Source organism: Myotis daubentonii, chromosome 9, assembly GCF_963259705.1.
Source record: "Myotis daubentonii chromosome 9, mMyoDau2.1, whole genome shotgun sequence".
NCBI classification, from domain to species: Eukaryota; Metazoa; Chordata; class Mammalia; order Chiroptera; family Vespertilionidae; genus Myotis; species Myotis daubentonii.
In genome coordinates, this window is record NC_081848.1 from 66,144,492 (window position 1) to 66,162,969 (window position 18,478).

At 44.8% G+C, this 18,478-nt stretch overlaps 2 protein-coding genes across 3 annotated transcripts in view; one reads left to right on the top strand and one right to left on the bottom strand.

Moving 5' to 3' along the window:
• Positions 1 to 9,309: 9,309 nt before the first annotated feature.
• LOC132241121 (macrophage-expressed gene 1 protein) lies at positions 9,310 to 11,681 on the top strand. Its single transcript, XM_059709251.1, has one exon. The coding sequence runs from the start codon at positions 9,410 to 9,412 to the stop codon at positions 11,561 to 11,563; it is 2,154 nt and encodes a 717-aa protein (XP_059565234.1). The 5' UTR covers positions 9,310 to 9,409; the 3' UTR covers positions 11,564 to 11,681.
• A 1,817-nt stretch (positions 11,682 to 13,498) lies between these two features.
• Positions 13,499 to 18,478, bottom strand: part of DTX4 (deltex E3 ubiquitin ligase 4) — a 32,948-nt gene continuing 27,968 nt past the window's right edge. For both annotated transcript variants that reach the window (XM_059709253.1, XM_059709252.1), the window contains one exon: positions 13,499 to 17,487. In XM_059709253.1, the coding sequence (XP_059565236.1) occupies positions 17,254 to 17,487 (234 nt within the window). In that variant the 3' untranslated portion in view covers positions 13,499 to 17,253. The remainder of the gene's footprint in view (positions 17,488 to 18,478) is intronic.

Below are 18,478 nucleotides of genomic sequence, written 5' to 3' on the forward strand. Positions count from 1 at the left end.
GTGTACAATGCTCCAGGGGGGCTGCCACTGTCCTGAGAGTTAAGAGAGGATGTCTCAGCCACCACACACACGAGAAAAACTCCAGCCACTCACCTGTGGCAAGTGGCTAGGAGGTTTGCCAACTTCCAAAAGATATCAGAATCCCAGTCTTGTGTTCACACGGATGTGAGGTTTTAATTCATGTGGATGCCAAAAGCAAGAAACTAACATAAACATTGGTCCAGTGGGAGCATAAGGCCTCAGGAGAGACAAATTTACCTGCAAAACACAGGGCAAACAGCTTCTCACAGTAAACCACAGTAGACAAGGAACTCAAGAACCATAAATTACAAACCACACAAGGAAACAAGCCACCAAGTAAGTATCGGCAGGAACAATACTGGGAGGACTGCAGGCCTTGACCTGTATAGAATAGAATATCCTTAACGTTTTTGAGTAAAAGACCTGATATAGCTTTCCAAGTTGTAATTGGATTGAGGATGCACGGATCATGTCTCATGCAGACGCTGGAAAGGATCTCATCGAACCTTCTTATCTTATAGATGGAGAAACAGAAAGTCAGAGTGGGGAAGTGTCTACAGTCACCCACAGGTTAGTTAGTGGCAGAATGAGGAATAGAATCCAAGTTTCCAGAATTCTAACTCTGTGCTACTTTTACTGTCCTGTGCTGCCATCATTTCCCAAGGCAGAAACCAAAACCTAGTTTCAAGAGAGGAACCAGGAGGAGAGGGACAGCAAGGCCTACTCAGGACCTGGGAAACCCCAGAACCAAGGTACCTAATTCTTATTAGCAAAGTTCTGATTTAGCTCGCTGATAACTAGCATTTTTAAATAAATCCTCCTATCTTCTTTTTGCATTATGCTGGCTGTCTTTTCTATTCTTCTCCTTAGTCCTACTCCTGGCTGTCAGCGTGATGAATCCAATTCTGACTGGATTGGGAAGCAATTTGCCAGTTAGGCAGTGACAAGGCAGTTTAGCTCTGTGATAGCTCCTCCTTCCTTCTGACCTCTGCCCTACCCTCCAGTCAGGCCCTGCCTGCACCCTGTGCAGGAGGATTAGCTGCAGAGACTTGGCAGGGATGGAGACCAAGGTGGGTCTGGAATGAATATGGGTTCAGTCCTGCAGGGCCAGAGTCATAAATACCAACTCAGAAAGAAGGCAAAAGCTCTTTGCACATAGAAGCTCTCCCTCTGGGCTCTTATGAATAAGTCATTTATTATTTATTATGTAAGGCTCTGGGCTCACACCATCTCAGATTCACCCAGGATACAATTATAGAAAATAGAGTTATTTTATAATATGAAGTACAAAGAGCACAAGCTAGACCCAGAGTATGTGTTCAAAAATATTGAAGTAAATTCCTATAATGTTTCGGCTTCACTATTCATTGCCAAGCAGTCATGGTCTGATTTTCCAGGGATATGTTTAAGAAATACTGTCCGCTTTGTCTGCTCCATTTAACAGTAGTAAGTATTGGTTGGGCATCTGCTATGTACCAGATACTGCACTAGACTCTGGTAATACAATGATGAACCAAAAAACACACTCTCTTCCCATAAAGAGCTTACAGTTTACTAGAGGAGAGAATCAAACAAAAAGTCCATTAAAATAAGTAGTTAAAAATGAAAGGGATGCGAAGGAGCATATAAGAGGGACATTAACAGTAATTAATGCTCTCCACCAATTAATGTTTCCTTGGGGGGTACACTCACAGAGCAAGAAATGTAAGGGAGAAAAGGAGAAAATGCGGGGAGGGAGACCAAACACATCTAAGGGGGTATATTACTGAGATGACAACAGCTTAAGGAAAGACACAGACAGTTGTCTCATCATGCAAATGCCTTCAGACAGACCACAGGAAACCTCCGGTCTTCAAAGCAGTCCATTGTAGGAAGAGCAAATACTTGCCAGATCCCTCATTTCTCTCATCTTTAATGCATCAACATTCATTGGCATGTGGGATTAAGTCTTCTGTACTTCTGGAGGAAGTTATCTAGCTCCTCTGACAAACTGCTGGAAAAGTCATACCCCAATCCATGGCCCAGTGCTTCATCTGAGCTCAGAAGTGAGGAAACAGCCAGAGTCTCCCTGTGTTCAGAACTACTTAGGGTCTCCAGATACAATATGAGATGCCCAGTTAAATTTGAATTTTTGATAATCAATGACTATTTTTCTTAGTATAAGTATGCCCCAAATATCGCATGGGACATACTTATACTAAAAATTATTTGTTGTCACAAAACTCATACACACAGACAACAGTTGGGTGGTTACCAGAAGGAAGGAGATTGGGCGGGGGAAAGGGGGGAGAAGGGGGCAATAGTAAAGGGTAAAGGGAATTAAATATATGGTGACATAAGATGATTTGACTTTGGGTGGTGGGCACACAATGCAATATACAGAGAAAAGCCAAGATCCTGAGATCTCCAACATGCCTTTGCTCACATTCCCATCCTATAAGGATTGAACCATAGATTCAGTCTAAAGATAGCAGCAAAAAGCCCAGCAAAGCTGAAAGCTGATACATATTGATCTCCTACCCAGGTCATAGAGAGTTTTACTTGCATGATTTCCTGATTTCAGTCAATCCTCTTAACAACTTCATCTATAACATAGAGGTAGATGCTGTTGTTTGTGTTTCACAGTTGAGTACCTGAAGGCTTAGGTAGAGACTCCAGAACTTGCCCAGAGTCATATATGAAGCCAGGATGTTGCCTGTATTTCAATTCTGAAACTTCTGTTTCACATCCATATTTATCATTCTCATACCTGAGATATTTTGAGTGAATATACAAAGCAGAGCAAACTGTAGAAACCAAGTAGACCCATAACCCAGCTCATGCTCTTAATTTCATACTTAAATCACAAAAAATAGTAGCGACTAGGAATATTTCAGTGGAGGACTCAAAGCTCCCAATTACACATAATTCTGGAAGACTCACCTCACCTAGCTCATTTGTTTTTGATTTAATCCTCACCTGAGTATATTTTTCCATTGATTTTTAGAGAGAGCAGAAGAGAGAGGGAAAGACAGAGAGAAATATTGATGTAAGAGAAACACATTGATTTGTTGCTTCCTGCACGAGCCCCAACCAGGGCCTACAACCAAGTTACATATCCTTGACTGGAATTGCACCCAGGACCTTTTAGTCTGCAGGCCGACACTCTATCCACTGAGCCAAACTGGCTAGGGCTAACTCACTTATTTTTTACTTTAATCTACTTATGATTAAAACATACTTATGATGATTTTACATAGAAAGAAAAGTGGTGGTAATTTTACTTTGTCACTGCTCAAAGTCCATCTGAAGATCTTATTGTAAAAAAGTGAAAAACTGAATGTTAGATTGGGTTTATGTTACCCAATAATGAAACAAATATAGAAACATGCAATCTGCCAGGCGTTAGCCCAGAGCGGTCAGATGTCACTCAGTTACTTCTTTTGCTCAAATCATCCTCAAAGAGGAAGTTTCATGACAGGAAAGACATGGGGATGGAGCAGTGAGGACATCAGAGAAATCCCACTGCGTTTCCAGTCCTGTTGTGGGTGAGGCCCCCTTGTCCAGCTGTTTTCAGCTGAAGCAGAACACAAGGGGCATTCTTCATACTAGGCTGATGTCATTAGGAAACCTGAGGCAGGGGGGAGGAGCGTGGCCCTAACTCCTCAGTCTCTATGGGTCTCAGCTTGGAGAGTAGATGCAAAGGAGGGATGGCTTTGAAGGCTTAGTCAGTCAACCAGACTCTTAAAAGAGCATTACGTTTGACACTAGGTGATGGGCACCCAAAGCAATATACAGATGATATATCATAGAATTGTACGCTCAAAACATATATACTCATATAGCCAATGTCATCCAAAACAATTTAATTTAAAAATTAAAAAAAGAGAAAAGAAATAAATAAAATTTGAACCCTGGGTGGGGGTGGGTGGGTGGGGGCGGGGAGACTAAGTCTTTGCCAAATCAGATTTCCTTCTTTAGTGCAGTGGAAGTATCACCTCAAATCACAGACTTGTATCCTCTGAACCTAAATATGGAAATGGTGAAGAGAAAAGAGCAGAAAGAGAAGAGTGGAAGAAGAGAAAAAAGAATTAGGAAAATTGGGAGGGAAAAGTGTTAGTAGAGAAAAAAATCAAACGGCTGAAGGCTGCCAAATTATGACCTAGCTTTTAATGGGAATATGCAGAATTTCACATGGGCCTTCAGTTTTTGCCCATAAGATTAATTGGAGTCAAGAAACCCCTATGTTCCTATTTATGTGGTCAGGACACAAACAATCTGGATGGGAGAACAGTCTCTGAAGGGAAGAACTGACAAAACAACTCTATCAGGTTAGGAATCAACAGTTCAGGAAAAAAATATTATCACTTGGTTGACTGATACCTTCTAGATTTTTCTAGAACCAAGTTTATTCCAGAGTCTATAAAAGTCATAGTTCTGTGATCCATTTAGAAATTGTTTGAGTGTAAGTTTTCAGACTGTTTTTCCAGATTTCTGCTAAAAAATAAGAAAGGAAACGGTCCCTGAAAACACAGCCAGACTTTTCCCCCCAACGTCCCCCCACCCCCAACACACACCATTTCAGACCACAGTGAAATGCGGAAGTAGGAAACACCTGGACCAGCTCCAAGCCCACACAGAAGTGAACCTCAGGCCTGAATCATGGCTTGGCTCTGCATGAGATGATGCCAGAAGGTTGCACGCGCTCAAACTGAGAAAGAAAGCAGACACGGGACTTCCCTCTTGCCTCTTTTTGGAGGAAGTGAAATTATTCTTCTGTAACACAGATGGATACCTTATGTAGAAAAGATAGCTGTTTTTTTTAGAGACCAAAATTCAGTTTTCAGACAGGGGCCCTTGAGGGTAGCCATCTGGAGAGTTTATCCGATTGCATAAGCATTTCTGCACAAGAAAAAAAGTAGAGGAAATTGCTGGTGAACAGAGTCAAGCAAGAAAGAAGTGAGTGTAACACTCAGGTCAAACTCTGCGGGCTGCGTCCTCACCTTTGACCATTGTGAGCAGCAATGCCTGCTGCTGGCATGCAAAGTGAAGTTGAACTGAAATTCCCATCATTTGCATTTCTCTTTTCATTGTTTCCCAGGAAATACAAAAGAGAACTTCCTTGAGCATAGCAATCAGAGTCATAGGCTTTGAGTTATTTCAGATATATGGAAATTTCAGAAATAATTTCTTCTTCTTTTTTTAAATGTATACTTGTCAGTTATTTTCTTGAGTACAAAAGTAATGATTACTCAGTACTCATCCCTGTGTTTGGTACTTACTAGATTCTCAAGAAAAATTTGTCAAATGATTAAAGACATGCTCATTGTTGAAAACTGAAAAACCACATAAAAGAGGAAAAAGTTTAAATAATTCATACAACTATAAACCAAAATTAATTGTAGACTAATAAAGAATAAAAAGCATTTATTTGAGGCAAAAGGAGCTACAGCCTGGGAGACACAGATTCAGTTAGCAGTCTAAATTGTGTTCCACTGAAACAAAGGGGAGGCAACACTTTCTATAGTGAAAATTTCCACTTCAGTTGTCAATATGTAAATGAGGTATCTAACTCTGATTTGTCTAAATCATGCAGTTTTTTTTTTATTGCTTAAAGTATTACAAAGGGTATTACATATGTATCCATTTTATCCCCCCCCCCCTAGACAGTCCCCTAGCCTCCCCTATCCCCCAGTGTCTTATGTTCATTGGTTATGCTTATATGCATGCATACAAGTCCTTTAGTTGATCTCTTACCCCCCTACTTCCTGCCCCCCAACCCTCCCTGGCCTTCCCGCTGCAGTTTGACAATCTGTTTGAGGCAGCTCTGCCTCTGTATCTATTATTGTTCAAAAGTTTATAATGGTCTCTATTGTCCATGAATGAGTGAGATCATGTGGTATTTTTCCTTTATTGACTGGCTTATTTCACTTAGCATAATGCTCTCCAGTTCCATCCATGCCGTTGCAAATGGTAAGAGTTCCTTCCTTTTTACAGCAGCATAGTATTCCATCGTGTAGATGTACCACAGTTTTCTAATCCATTCATCTACTGATGGGCACTTAGGCTGTTTCCAGATCTTAGCTATGGTGAATTGTGCTGCTATGAACATAGGGGTGCATATATCCTTTCTGTAAATCATGCAGTTTTGATTGGCCAATATAGGTGCGAGTGACTTGCACAGTTCTGATTGGACCGGGCATGTCTCATTGATAGAAAGACTAAATCAGGGCTTCCCTGCAATGATTGACTCTGATGGTATAAATGGGGGTGGAGGGCATAGTGTGGGAAGCCAAAGGTCCAGTCTGAGGTTCTTCCCAGTATACAGAGTACATGTGGAACCCCTGTCAGTAAGTGGCCACTGGATTCTAGTATTCATAAGATTGGGGTCCTTGGTTGAACATGGGGAGTCCACCTCAGCAGATAAACTTCTTGGTGGGTCATATCAAATGATTCTTTTATCTCAGGGTCCACAAAACCTACCAATCAGATATAACTACTGTCAACAGGTATCCTATATAATAAAAGAGAAAAATGGTAATTGGCGTACGACGATACCCTTTTCATTGGCTAATCAGGGCTATATGCAAATTAACTGCCAACTAAGATTGGCAGTTAACTGCCAACTAAGATTGGCAGTTAACTGCCAACAAGATGGCGGTTAATTTGCATATGTAGGTACAATGCAGGGAGGTGAAAGGGAAAGCAGGAAGAAGCCCCCTGCCACTGACAGTGATTGGAAACCCAGGGGGGAGCTAAGAGCTGGGGGGCAGGCCAAAGGCGGCCCCGGGGCCGCCTTTGCCCTGCCCCCCAGCCATGATAGGAGAATCAGGTGCCTTTTCCGCCCTGGCCAGTGATAGCAGGAAGTAGGGGTGGAGCCAGCGATGGGAGCTGGGCACGGTCGAAGCTGGCAGTCCCGGGAGCTAGGGGCCCCTTGCCTGGGCCTAAAGCGAAGCCCACGATCGCGGGGCTGCTGCAACTGCGGGTCCCCGCTGCCTGAGCCGGACGCCTCAGCCAGAGGCGTCAGGCCTGGGCAAGGGGCCGATCCTGCGATTGGAGGGTGATGGGGGTCAACGCCTGAGGGCTCCCAGTATGTGAGAGGGGGCAGGCTGGGCTGAGGGGCACTCCCCCCCACACACACACACCCAGTGCACGAATTTCGTGCACTGGGCTCCTAGTATATTTATACACAGCTGAGGTCATGTTGAGTGTATACCATGCTTTTTTCACTTAACATTATGGCACAAGAGTTTCTCATGTTCTTAAAATTGTTTGAATATTCAACTATGATGGCTATAATATATTATGTCATATGGATGAAATATAATTTCACTCCTATTGGCTCTTTTAGCTATTTTCAATTTTTGCTATGATAAAAATGAAGAAGAAAGCTGTCTGAAAAATGACAATGACTGGATGTGTTAGGATGTTGGAACACCTGAATATAGAATTATCAATATTTGCCTTATATTCTCATTGCAGAAGATTTATTAACAGGATTTATTAAAGGGATAATCAAGAGTACAACATTGTTAGCATGTCTTCAAAACTGTATGAGAGAGTTTTCTTATTCTGATGAATTAACCCTGAAACAATTTGAAGAAAAGTGTGTGGATATTTTAACAGACTTATTGGAAGTACTAAAGGGCATTGAATTCTACTTTTTCTAATTCTTGGATTATTCTACTGAGCTATACATTTATAACTGATTTGGAAATTGACCAGGACATCCTGTGTATCGGTTTGCTTCTCTAGCCAAGTATATACTGGGCACTGGTTGATAAATCAATTCTTCTTGGGTGTAGGTGAATTCCCTGAAGTGTGATAACTGATGCATGAATAGACCCACAATGTCTGTTTCTAGATTTACAGAACACAATATAATTATTATTTTAATAATAACTAGTGAAGCTCACTCTGTGAAACCAGGCAACTGGCCTCGTGATTTCTGAAAACACGGTGACAATCTGAGGTAATTCAATTCCTTGAAACTGTCTTTCCAGGATGCATACATGTGATAGTTTAATGATACTTAACAAATCAAAGCATAACCTTTTCAACCTCAGCACTGCATCTCCTTCATGGTCTGATCTGGGGAGCCATGAGAGTGCATTGGGAATCCCATTAACTCCCCTGGATTCTTTGGTTACCACCAAATATCCTAAAATGCACCTTAGTTGTCCCAAAGAATTGACAGGTCTGGGCTTTAGTTAATCCTGGCACGAGATCAATTAGCCTAAAAACACTATTCTAAATTATGGGCTCTAATGCCCTAACATTAGTACACTAAAGAAAATTTGTGAAATTGTGTTCTAATGATATAACAAATGAACTGTTGCTTTAAAAAACTGAGTAATGAAGACCTACATTCTTTTTTAGGCACCTGTTCTCATTACATGGGCTTAAGAATAGAATGAGAGGCATAACAGCAGGTACCAAATTATTACACACACGAGCGCGCGCACACACACAGCACACACACACACACACACACACACGGTGTATAAGTGTGTATATACATACTGTATATTCTTTGGCCACTGTCTGCTATTTCCAAATCAAAAATCTAGACTATAGTGTGGGTTTTCTCTTTGTTTAAACATTTCTATCTGAAAAGAAACAACAGCACAGAGTGGGACCCCTCACCTTCACTCTGAATGCTGAGGACAATGCAAACTGAGGTTCCCAGTGTGTAGCAAGTGGAATCCTCTTCAGATCCCTTCAACTCCATCTCAGATAATGCCATCTCCAAAGCTGGGACTACTAGGGCTTATCACAATGAAACTCCACAGGACTCATGTCCAAGATTTTCTCTCCTTTCTTCGGTGGGAACAACTTTCACCCTCAGGTGAATGGGAAATCCGGGCTTTGGCCATGAGCTACCTCTAGAATAGGTATGGAGGAGTCGGTGTCTTGGCAAGCGTGATATTGTCATTTACCTCTGCATTTGCAGTTTGAAGAAACTAATATTGGAGTTCCAGGAAAGAGCAGTCAGAAAAACTTTGAAACATCAAGAGAATGAATCGAAAGCAAAACCAAAGCTTTCTTTTATAGCTAGAAAACTCGTGTGGAGGGAACAGTAAGGTGTGTGGTTGAACTTCTGAGTACCCTCTACTGCCACAACGTAACCACCTGGGGGGCGGTGGGGGAACAGTTAGAGTAGTTAACTGTTAAGGCTATTTAGTACACCATAATATTTTCAAAGTCCTGATGGACCACAGTATTCCAGTCGGCTCATTTCCCCATTTTGCAATTACAGTAGCCTAAAGCGGAACTGGTGGCTTTAGGAGAACTATTGAATTTTTTTTTTTTTGGTAGTTTCAGCAATTGCTCTTTCACATTGGTTCAGCTTGCACCACACTTGCTGGACACAGCTTAGGGCTGGCTTGCCACTGAGTCTGTCGGAACCATGACCAGCTTCAGGGGTGCTGTCCTCTTCTGGGCAGTGGCAGCATGGGCTAAGATGGATAAGCCTCTGGGTGAGGCCGATGAGGCTGGATTTCAAAAATGCAAGAATGCCTTAAACCTACCTGTGCTGGAAGTCTTACCTGGAGGTGGCTGGGATAATTTACGGAATGTGGACATGGGACGGGTGATGGACTTGACTTACACCGACTGCAGGACCACGGAGGATGGACAGTACATCATCCCTGATGAAATCTTGACCATTCCTCAGAAACAGAGCAACCTGGAGATGAACTCAGAAATCTTGGAGTCCTGGGTGAATTACCAGAGCAGCACCTCCTTCTCCATCAACATGGAGCTCTCCCTTTTTTCCAAAGTCAATGGCAAGTTCTCCCCAGAGTTCCAGAGGATGAAGACGCTTCAGGTGAAGGACCAAGCTGTAACTACCCAGGTTCAGGTAAGAAACCTGATCTACACAGTCAAAATCAACCCAGTTTCAGAACTAAACTTGGAGTTTAAGAAATTGCTCTTGGACATCTGTGACCGTCTGGAGAACAACCAGACACGAATGGCCACCTACTTGGCAGAGCTCCTGGTCCTCAACTATGGCACCCATGTCATCACCAGTGTGGATGCTGGGGCTGCTCTCATTCAGGAAGACCACATCAGATCCTCCTTTCTCCTGGACAGCCAGAGCAGCCGTAGTGCTGTGACTGCATCTGCTGGAGCTGTCTTCCACAACATCGTGAACTTCAAATTTGAGGAGAACTACACCTCGCAGAATGCCTTCACCAAGAGCTACCTCTCAAACCGCACCCACTCCAGGGTGCAGAGCATTGGAGGGGTTCCTTTCTACCCAGGCATCACCCTCCAGACTTGGCAGCAGGGCATCACCAACCACCTGGTGGCCATAGACCGTGCTGGCCTGCCTCTGAATTTCTTCATCAACCCTGACATGCTGCCTGACTTGCCAGGGCCGTTGGTGAAGAAGTTGTCTAAGACGGTGGAATCTGCTGTGAGACGCTACTACACGTTCAACACCTACCCTGGCTGCACAGATCTCAACTCGCCTAACTTCAATTTTCAGGCCAACACTGATGATGGCTCTTGTGAAGGGAAAATGACCAACTTCTCCTTTGGTGGGGTTTATCAGGAATGCACTCAGCTGTCAGGGAACGGGGCTGTCCAAGTCTGCCAGAACTTGGAGCAGAAGAATCCACTCACTGGTGATTTCTCCTGCCCCTCTGGCTACTCCCCAATCCACCTCCTGACCCAGATCCACGAGGAGGGCTATAATGGCCTGGAGTGTGTCCGGAAGTGTACCCTCTTCATCTTCTGCAAGACGGTGTGTGAAGATGTGTTCCGAGTGGCAAAGGCTGAATTTAGGGCTTTTTGGTGTGTGGCCAGTGGTGAAGTACCAGAAGACTCAGGACTACTTTTCGGGGGTCTCTTCAGTGCTAAGAGCATTAACCCTCTGACAAATGCACAGTCATGCCCAGCTGGCTATTTTCCACTAAGACTCTTTGAAAGCCTCAAGGTATGTGTCTCTCAGGACTATGAGTTGGGATATAAGTTTTCAGTCCCCTTTGGTGGGTTCTTCAGCTGTGCAGTTGGGAACCCCTTGGTGGATTCTACCATATCCAGAGACTTAGGGGCACCTGCTCTGAAAAAATGTCCTGGGGGCTTTAGCCAACATCTAGCCTTCATCAGTGATGGGTGCCAAGTATCCTACTGTGTCAAATCTGGGCTCTTTACAGGAGGGTCTCTGCCCCCTGCCAGGCTCCCACCTTATACCCGGCCACCCCTTATGAGCCAGGCTGCCACCAACACTGTCATCGTGACTAATACTGAGACTTCAAGCTCCTGGATTAAAGACTTCCAGACCAACCAGTGGAGGTTGGGAGAGCCGTTAGAGCTTCGCAGGGCCATGAAGGTCATCCATGGGCATGGTAGTGGTCTGTCAGGGGGGGCAGCTGCTGGGGTTACAGTGGGGGTCACCACCGTCCTGGCAGTTGTCATTGCCCTGGTGATCTATCGCATCCGGAAATACAAGAAGAGGGGATACCAGGCAATTGAGGAAGAGAGGCAGAGTTTGGCTCCTGGCACTGCAGGGACGGAAGACACTCCTGACCAAGAGCAGGAGCAGTGTCCAGCCTAAATTTCTCCTGAGAAAATGCTTCATTTGCAGGCAGAGCTTCAAGCATGTCTTTCATTCCTTCTCTCTACATTTCTGCCTTTCTAACTATTAAAGTGGCAAGTACAACCAAAAGCAGGTATACCTTTGGTCTCTGGGCCGGAAATTAATAGAGCTACATGGGTGAGTTTGGGGTGAAGATTGGGGAGGAGTTGTGACTTTCTAAGCAAATGTCATTCTGGGCATTAAAACAAGAAGGGGTATCTTTTCTCTATGTGCACCATTAATTATTTTCACCTGAATGCATACATGTAAAAAGTTGGGTATAAGGTGGGAGAATGTTGCTATTTGAATTTGGAAATGATGTATTTAATCTGAGATTGGCCATGGTTTCCAATTCATGAGCTATAAGAATTTCTGTCTTAAAAAAAAAAAAAGAATTCCTATCTTTAAGTGTTACCCTCCAGCTATCTTGTTTTTAAGAGTTGTCTGGATCTCATGTTCCCGGAGGCTGACAGAGCCCCCAGAGGACACAAGAGTCCTGCTTGGCCACAGCTTTTTAGCTTTGAGGGCTCTGCGTTGATGGGCTGTGTCATCTCCTCTGGGTCATCTCAACATCATCTGAACAGAAACATGTTGCTTATACCAAATCTATGTTTTCCAACTTCCACACAATTTAAAGCTTACTTAAATCAGATCACCTTTGGACTTTGGTCTAGTTCATAAAGTCCTCAGAAATATTTTAACTTATAAACTTCTATTAGGATGTCAAGTGAGAAGGAATAATATGCAGAAAAGGAGTAAATGAAAAAAGGATAAAAACTGGAAAAGGGTTTGGTACTCAGAGGAAATTGGAACTCTTACCCACAACCAACTACCTGGCTTCTTTCTCTTAGCTCCTCATAAACAGGGCAAAGAAAAGAGCATAGATTTGGTGGATTAAGTATTGCAGTTTCCTGGTCTATGTTACGAAAGTACAACCCCTTCCTCTTCCATGAATGGCCCTTGTCTTTCCTGACTCCTATCACATGCACCCCCAGCCTCATACATCACATTCCAACAAGAAGTTTGCGTTTTTCTGGGGTTGGGAGACAAGGAATAAAGCAAAAAGTCAAAGTAAGCCCACAGCTAAGTTTTTCATTCTCCTGAGAACCAAAACAGACTAGACACCGCATATGTACCCTCCTGCCTTTATCTTACCAGAAGCAAGGGGGCCAGCATGATCAAATCCATGCTTTTAAATGAAGTGAAAAAGGCATTCAACAGCATTTGTGACGTATTCCCTTCAGTTCCAGGCTGACCTCCTGGAGGCACCTGACAGGATTCCACCACATTTTAAAAAGTTACATATTTCTCACCAAATCAAATCACTAGTGAGTGATCTTCTGTGGAGGATAGTTTGTCCTCCCCCGGTTCACATTCACAATCAGGAGCTTAGGTTTACAATTGGTCCTTCTTCGGAGGAGCTTGGAGCATCCCAGCCTGTGAGGCCATGAGAGGGAGGACCATCCCTCAACCCCTGCTGTGATGAAGAGAAATAAGTGACAGAAGTGGAGCCCAGCCAGGGGCACCAATGTCTACAACCACTTCACTTGACCTCACTTCTTAAGCATTAAAATGTCCCTCTAAACTTCTGGGTGTTTTGTGGGTTAGTTTCAGCCAAACCAGCCACTCTTCTACTGCCTTTCCCAGGAATTCTTTGAAGAGGACTGAGTCAGAGAGACAAAATAGAACTGTGGCTTCCAGACTTTCAATGCAATAACTGCCCATGCAAGTGAAAACCTTGGCTAACTTATTTAACTTTACTTTTTCCCCACCACCATTTATACCCCTATACCCTTTCCCACCTCCCCTGTGTAATCATCACATTGTTGTCATGTCCATGAGTTCTCCCTCTCTTTTTCTTTATAAACTTATATTTCAACTAACAAAATTGCACATAAATAAGCATTGAAATATGTACTTAAGGAACACTCTGTCTGATTGTTCACCCAGAGGAAATCGGAACTTGGGAGTTCACAGTGCTTTTACCAAGTCAGAGCCTGGAGGGGAGGGTTCCCAGGCCTGCTTTCCTGCTGATGAGCCCAGGCTGGGGCCTGTGGGAAGGCCAATCCAGATTTCAAGAAAACCACACTGTGTGACCTCTCAGAAATGCAGACAAAGGTGGCTTTGGGGAACAAAGGTGGCTTTACTGTTGCGTTTTATTTCTGTGTTCTTGTTAATGTCATGATGATTCATGCTAAACATTTATTTGAAAAACAACAGCCTGTGAACTATTGAAACATACACTCTAGTGTGGTCAGGTAAGGGGAACTGTAAGAAGTGAACATGCATAGTTGTTAAAAAGTTTTTCCCTCAGGTTCATTTATTTCCCCTGTCATGTGGTCTGTTTTCTTTAGAGGAACAAGAAGTCAAGCCAGGTCCCTTGGGCAAATGTGTGGTTGGAAAGATGTGTAAAAAACAGAGAAAAGGGACTCCCCCTACTCTACCCAGTAGGAGGGCTTTGTTTATTTACAGGCTCAGGGAGTTACCCCAAATGCCTCACGGATAGGCACCTGATCTATAGAAAGAAGAAGGTTGACAACAATTTGTGGTTGTTTGCCATTTATTGTTCTGCATGTACAGCTCATGAGCACCAGGTGGCGATGTCCTCTCACAGAGCAACACCAACAACTTCAAAACACAGCAGTCACAAAGATTTACATTAGGACAGTCACCTGCCCTCTCCCAGAAACCCACCCCCACTCAATGCCAGTGGCCACAGACAAAGAAAGGGTACAGGACCCTTTCTTGTACCACATGGGGCCTTCCCCCAGTCTTCTCATGCGCACAACAGTGCAATACCAGGACGAGTACTTTTGACCAAGTCTAAAATCACAGAGGAAAGGGATGAAAACATAAAGGCACACACAACCACATATGCACAAGTAATCTTTATGGGATGAGCATCTGACAGGGTTTGTCATCCCTGGAGACTCAGGGAGGGAGGAACTGGGCTGCTGGTGCTAAGACGATGGAAGGAAAGGCATGGACATCCCTGCGTGGGCCGGGGAGTTCAGTAGGCCTTCCGGTGGGGACACACCTGTTCAAAGTGCTGGATGCCCAGGGCCTCTTCTGGCAGGGTCCTCACCGAACCCGAGACTGTACCTTTTCAGCCGGCTCCAGAGAAAGGGCAAAGGAATGCTTCCCACCTTGCCTGGCACAGTGTTAGAAAGGAAATGCAAGATTCCCTCTGCCCAGAATGTCCCACAAGAAGATGAGGATGAGGTAGCCCCGACTGAGCATCCTCAGAGAGGAAGAGAAATGGGGAACAGATAATCAATGCCCTAGGGGAAGGACTTGAAGGTCTGAAGACTTACTCTCAAAGTGGCATTTCCCCTGGCATACATCCTGCATTGTATACTCTCTGGGTCCCCTTTCCCACCCACACTTTCTTTTGCCTGATGCAGAAAATCAGTTTCTCCCCATTGCCCATTGTCAGTTGTCAAGGCATGTTTTATTTCTTCCCCTTCTACTACGCAACTGGGCTTCTATCCACTGACCCTCCGTCTGATTCCTCATCACTGTGGGTGACAAGGGTGGAGGCGGAGATGGCAGTGGCCCATTGTAAAGCTCTCTAATGACCTCTCCTATATGGGAGCCTGGCGAGGACATGGGGGTGACATTCAACACTGCAGGGGTGTCTCTTGAGTTTGGGTGTTTCCTTCCCAACAGCGGCAGAAAATGACTTTGTGGTGCAGTGAACTCAGGACCAACCACCCAGTTTGCTGGTGAGATAAATGACTGCTGACTTATGAGAGAGACCAGAACCAAGATGGCAGACACAATTCTCCCCATCAGAACTCCCCCTGCTACAGCCTATGACTGTCCAGACAGCCAGTGGGGAAATGAGGAAAGGCTCAGCACCAGCGTCCCCGGGGAACTGGGTGATACTTAGGTAAATCCACTGGTCACAGCTGCAGGCCTAAGAGCAGCAGCTCTGAAAAGCTTGGTTTCTGGTTCTAATTTAAGTACCATTTTTTGAAGGTTCTTTTGTTTCAAATTTTCTAGCATCAAAAACCTCCCAAATATTATGAAATATATATGCATATATATATGTCAAACCCCCAAAACATGAGGTATATAAATTCAAATTAGTATCCAGAGGAATTTCCCCAAACATATAGTTCAAAGAACCCACTTTCAAAGGGGAAATTGGGTTTCCCTGCTTGATCCCCCTTCTCTCCTCACTGACCCCCAATTCATTTAATAATGGGAGCAAGCCAAAGGCAAGAGGAATATTGGGGAAGAGATAGATAGGGTCTTGGGACACAACCCATACACAGGTTGGACTAGACCATCAGATGGTGCTAAGCCTGTTACAAATGAGCTAAAGAGGCTCTCTCCATGTTCTAGGTCAATCTGCAATGGACAAGGGAAATGGGAGGCCCAGCACCACCCCTGGGCTCTAATGAACAAATTTGCATGGATACAGATCGAAGCCCTCAGAGAAACAAGGCTGGATGGATATTGGCTCAGATCCAATCTTGAAAGAGATTGAAAAAGGGGTCAGTCCAGCCCTCACCTTGCATATCTCCCCAAACACAGTTCTGACTCGATCAGAACTCAAGTTTACTATGTGATGGGTTGGCAAAGGGTGAGAGAAGTCGAGGGGTCACGGCTGGGCTGTCTGATCCCCATCAGAATTGGGGTTTGACATCTTGCAAAACAGACTGTGAGAACATGATGGGACTCTCCACCAACCTGGCCCAGTGGTATACATGTGCATGTACACACACACACACACACACACACACACACACACACACACACACGCACATACACAGATGGCACAGAGCCCAGCACAGGCTCTACTCACAGTGACTTGATGAAACTCATGGAATCTTTGAGCTGATCTCGGATGAGTTTGGAAGAAGACTATGGACTCCTCTCCCTGAGGACAGTTCAGATGCTAAATGGGATGCAGGCTCTGGTCTGATCAATGAGTGGCTGGAAACACCTTGGGATGCCACCCAGAGAGGAATCCCAGAGCCCATCCATCTGCATGAGAGAAGCAGATGCCTCTTTGGACCGGTCAATGGTGTGAGGAGGAAGGAGGGCCCAGAGAAGCCAAGGACTCGTATGAGAAGTGAGTGTGCTCTCAGAGGCCTTTGCCTTCCTGACCCTCTTGGCAAGAAGCGCTTCCTCACTCTACGCCGAGGCATTAATTTCTGATGTCACAGCATTTTAGCGGTTCACCTCTTTGCCCCCCAAACTTGCACAGTGAGAGCTCCTCGCCTCCAGCAGAGGAGAGAAAAGCGGAAACTCCACTTTTGGAAGTGGAAGCAGCAAGAAGCCAGCTGAGGCCATGACCCTCAGGCTTCACGAGGCCAGGATATGGAGTGCCCATGCACTGTCCACACCTTAAGTGTGCTGACCATGCCCCCACTTAGGGGGTGAGGGACGGTGTTCTTGACTACCCAGCACTGAAAACCCCATGGGAACAGACTGGGGATGGCCCTCATCTCATGTCCCTTTTGGAATGGATGAGGTTTATGAATAACATTCCCTTACTCAATCTGGCTCCCCCCTGTGGCTGGGAGAGATGGGGAATGGAGACAGGACAGGAGGGGAGATGAGGGAGTAGGGAGGGCACTGCAACAACTTCTACCTTGACTCTCCCCACTTCTTACCCTGTGGTCCCCACAGCTCCTCTCCCCCAAAACCCTTCCTGTTCAGTCCTTCTCCTGGGCAGTGCTGTCCTCAGAAATGCCCTGGGCAGCCAGTTCAGCCAGCACATTATCCAGGTAATTGGCATCTGGGTAGCCATGGCCAGTGAGATTCGAGCCAAACTCTGTCTTGTGGTGAACCTCATTCCAGATGACGGTGTCTGACTCGCCCGTCGTGCTGGAGGTACCAATGGCAAAAATGAGGCGGCGATCCCAGGCCACCAGCAGCAACTTCAGAACCTACAAGAGAAAAGGCAGGAGATCAAAGTCAGGCATTTAGTGTTGACCAAAGGCTATCATTTGGATGGTAGAGAGTCCTGCAGAGGGCCCCACCCCTTCCTGCATCGTGATGCCCTAAGTCAGCGGTTCTCAACCCGTGGGTCGTGACCCCTTTGGGGGTCGAATGACCCTTTTACAGGGGTCACCTAAGACCATCAGAAAACACATATTTAATTACATATTGTTTTTGTGATTAATCATTATGCTTTAATTATGTTCAATTTGTAACAATGAAATTGGGGGTCACCACAACATGAGGAACTGTATTAAAGGGTTGTGGTATAAGGAAGATTGAGAACCACTGCCCTAAGTGAAGGGAAGATTTGGATGTGGATTCAGGGACATGCAGGTAAGTCTTTGCTCTGTCACTGACTAACTGTGTGACCTTGGACAAGTTAGATCACCTCTCTGAGATTTAATTTCCTTATTTATGGAACGGCAATGGTATGACCTACCTCTAAAGGCTGTGAGTAGTTTAGCAGTTGCTACGTGAAAAGTAGCTTAATAGCAGTGTCTGGAACACACTATTCAACAAATATTAGCTACCAATATCACAGCTGCATTTTGAAAGTTAGGACCTAGGAGTTCAAGGAACTTCTTTTTTTTAAAGAAATATATATATATATATTTCAGAGAGGAAGGGAGAGGGAGAGAGAGATAGAAACATCAATGATGAGAGTGTATCATTGATTGACTGCGTCTTGCAGGCCCCCTATTGGGATCGAGCCCGCAAACCAACCATGTGCCCTTGACTGGAATCTAACCCGGGACTTTCCAGTCCGCAGTCCAATGCTCTATCCACTGAGCCAAACCAGTTAGGGCTCAAGGAACTTCTGATCTGAGACCTTCTGAAGCTGTGCCCACCACCCTCACCCCACCCCACCCCACCCCCAAATTTTGCTTGGGTCCGCAACACAGCCATGAATAACCTGACACCCCCACCTGGATGTGG

Coding starts and splice junctions, on each gene's coding strand:
- LOC132241121 (XM_059709251.1), top strand. CDS start 9,410: ATGACCAGCTTCAGGGGTGCTGTCCTCTTCTGGGCAGTGGCAGCATGG.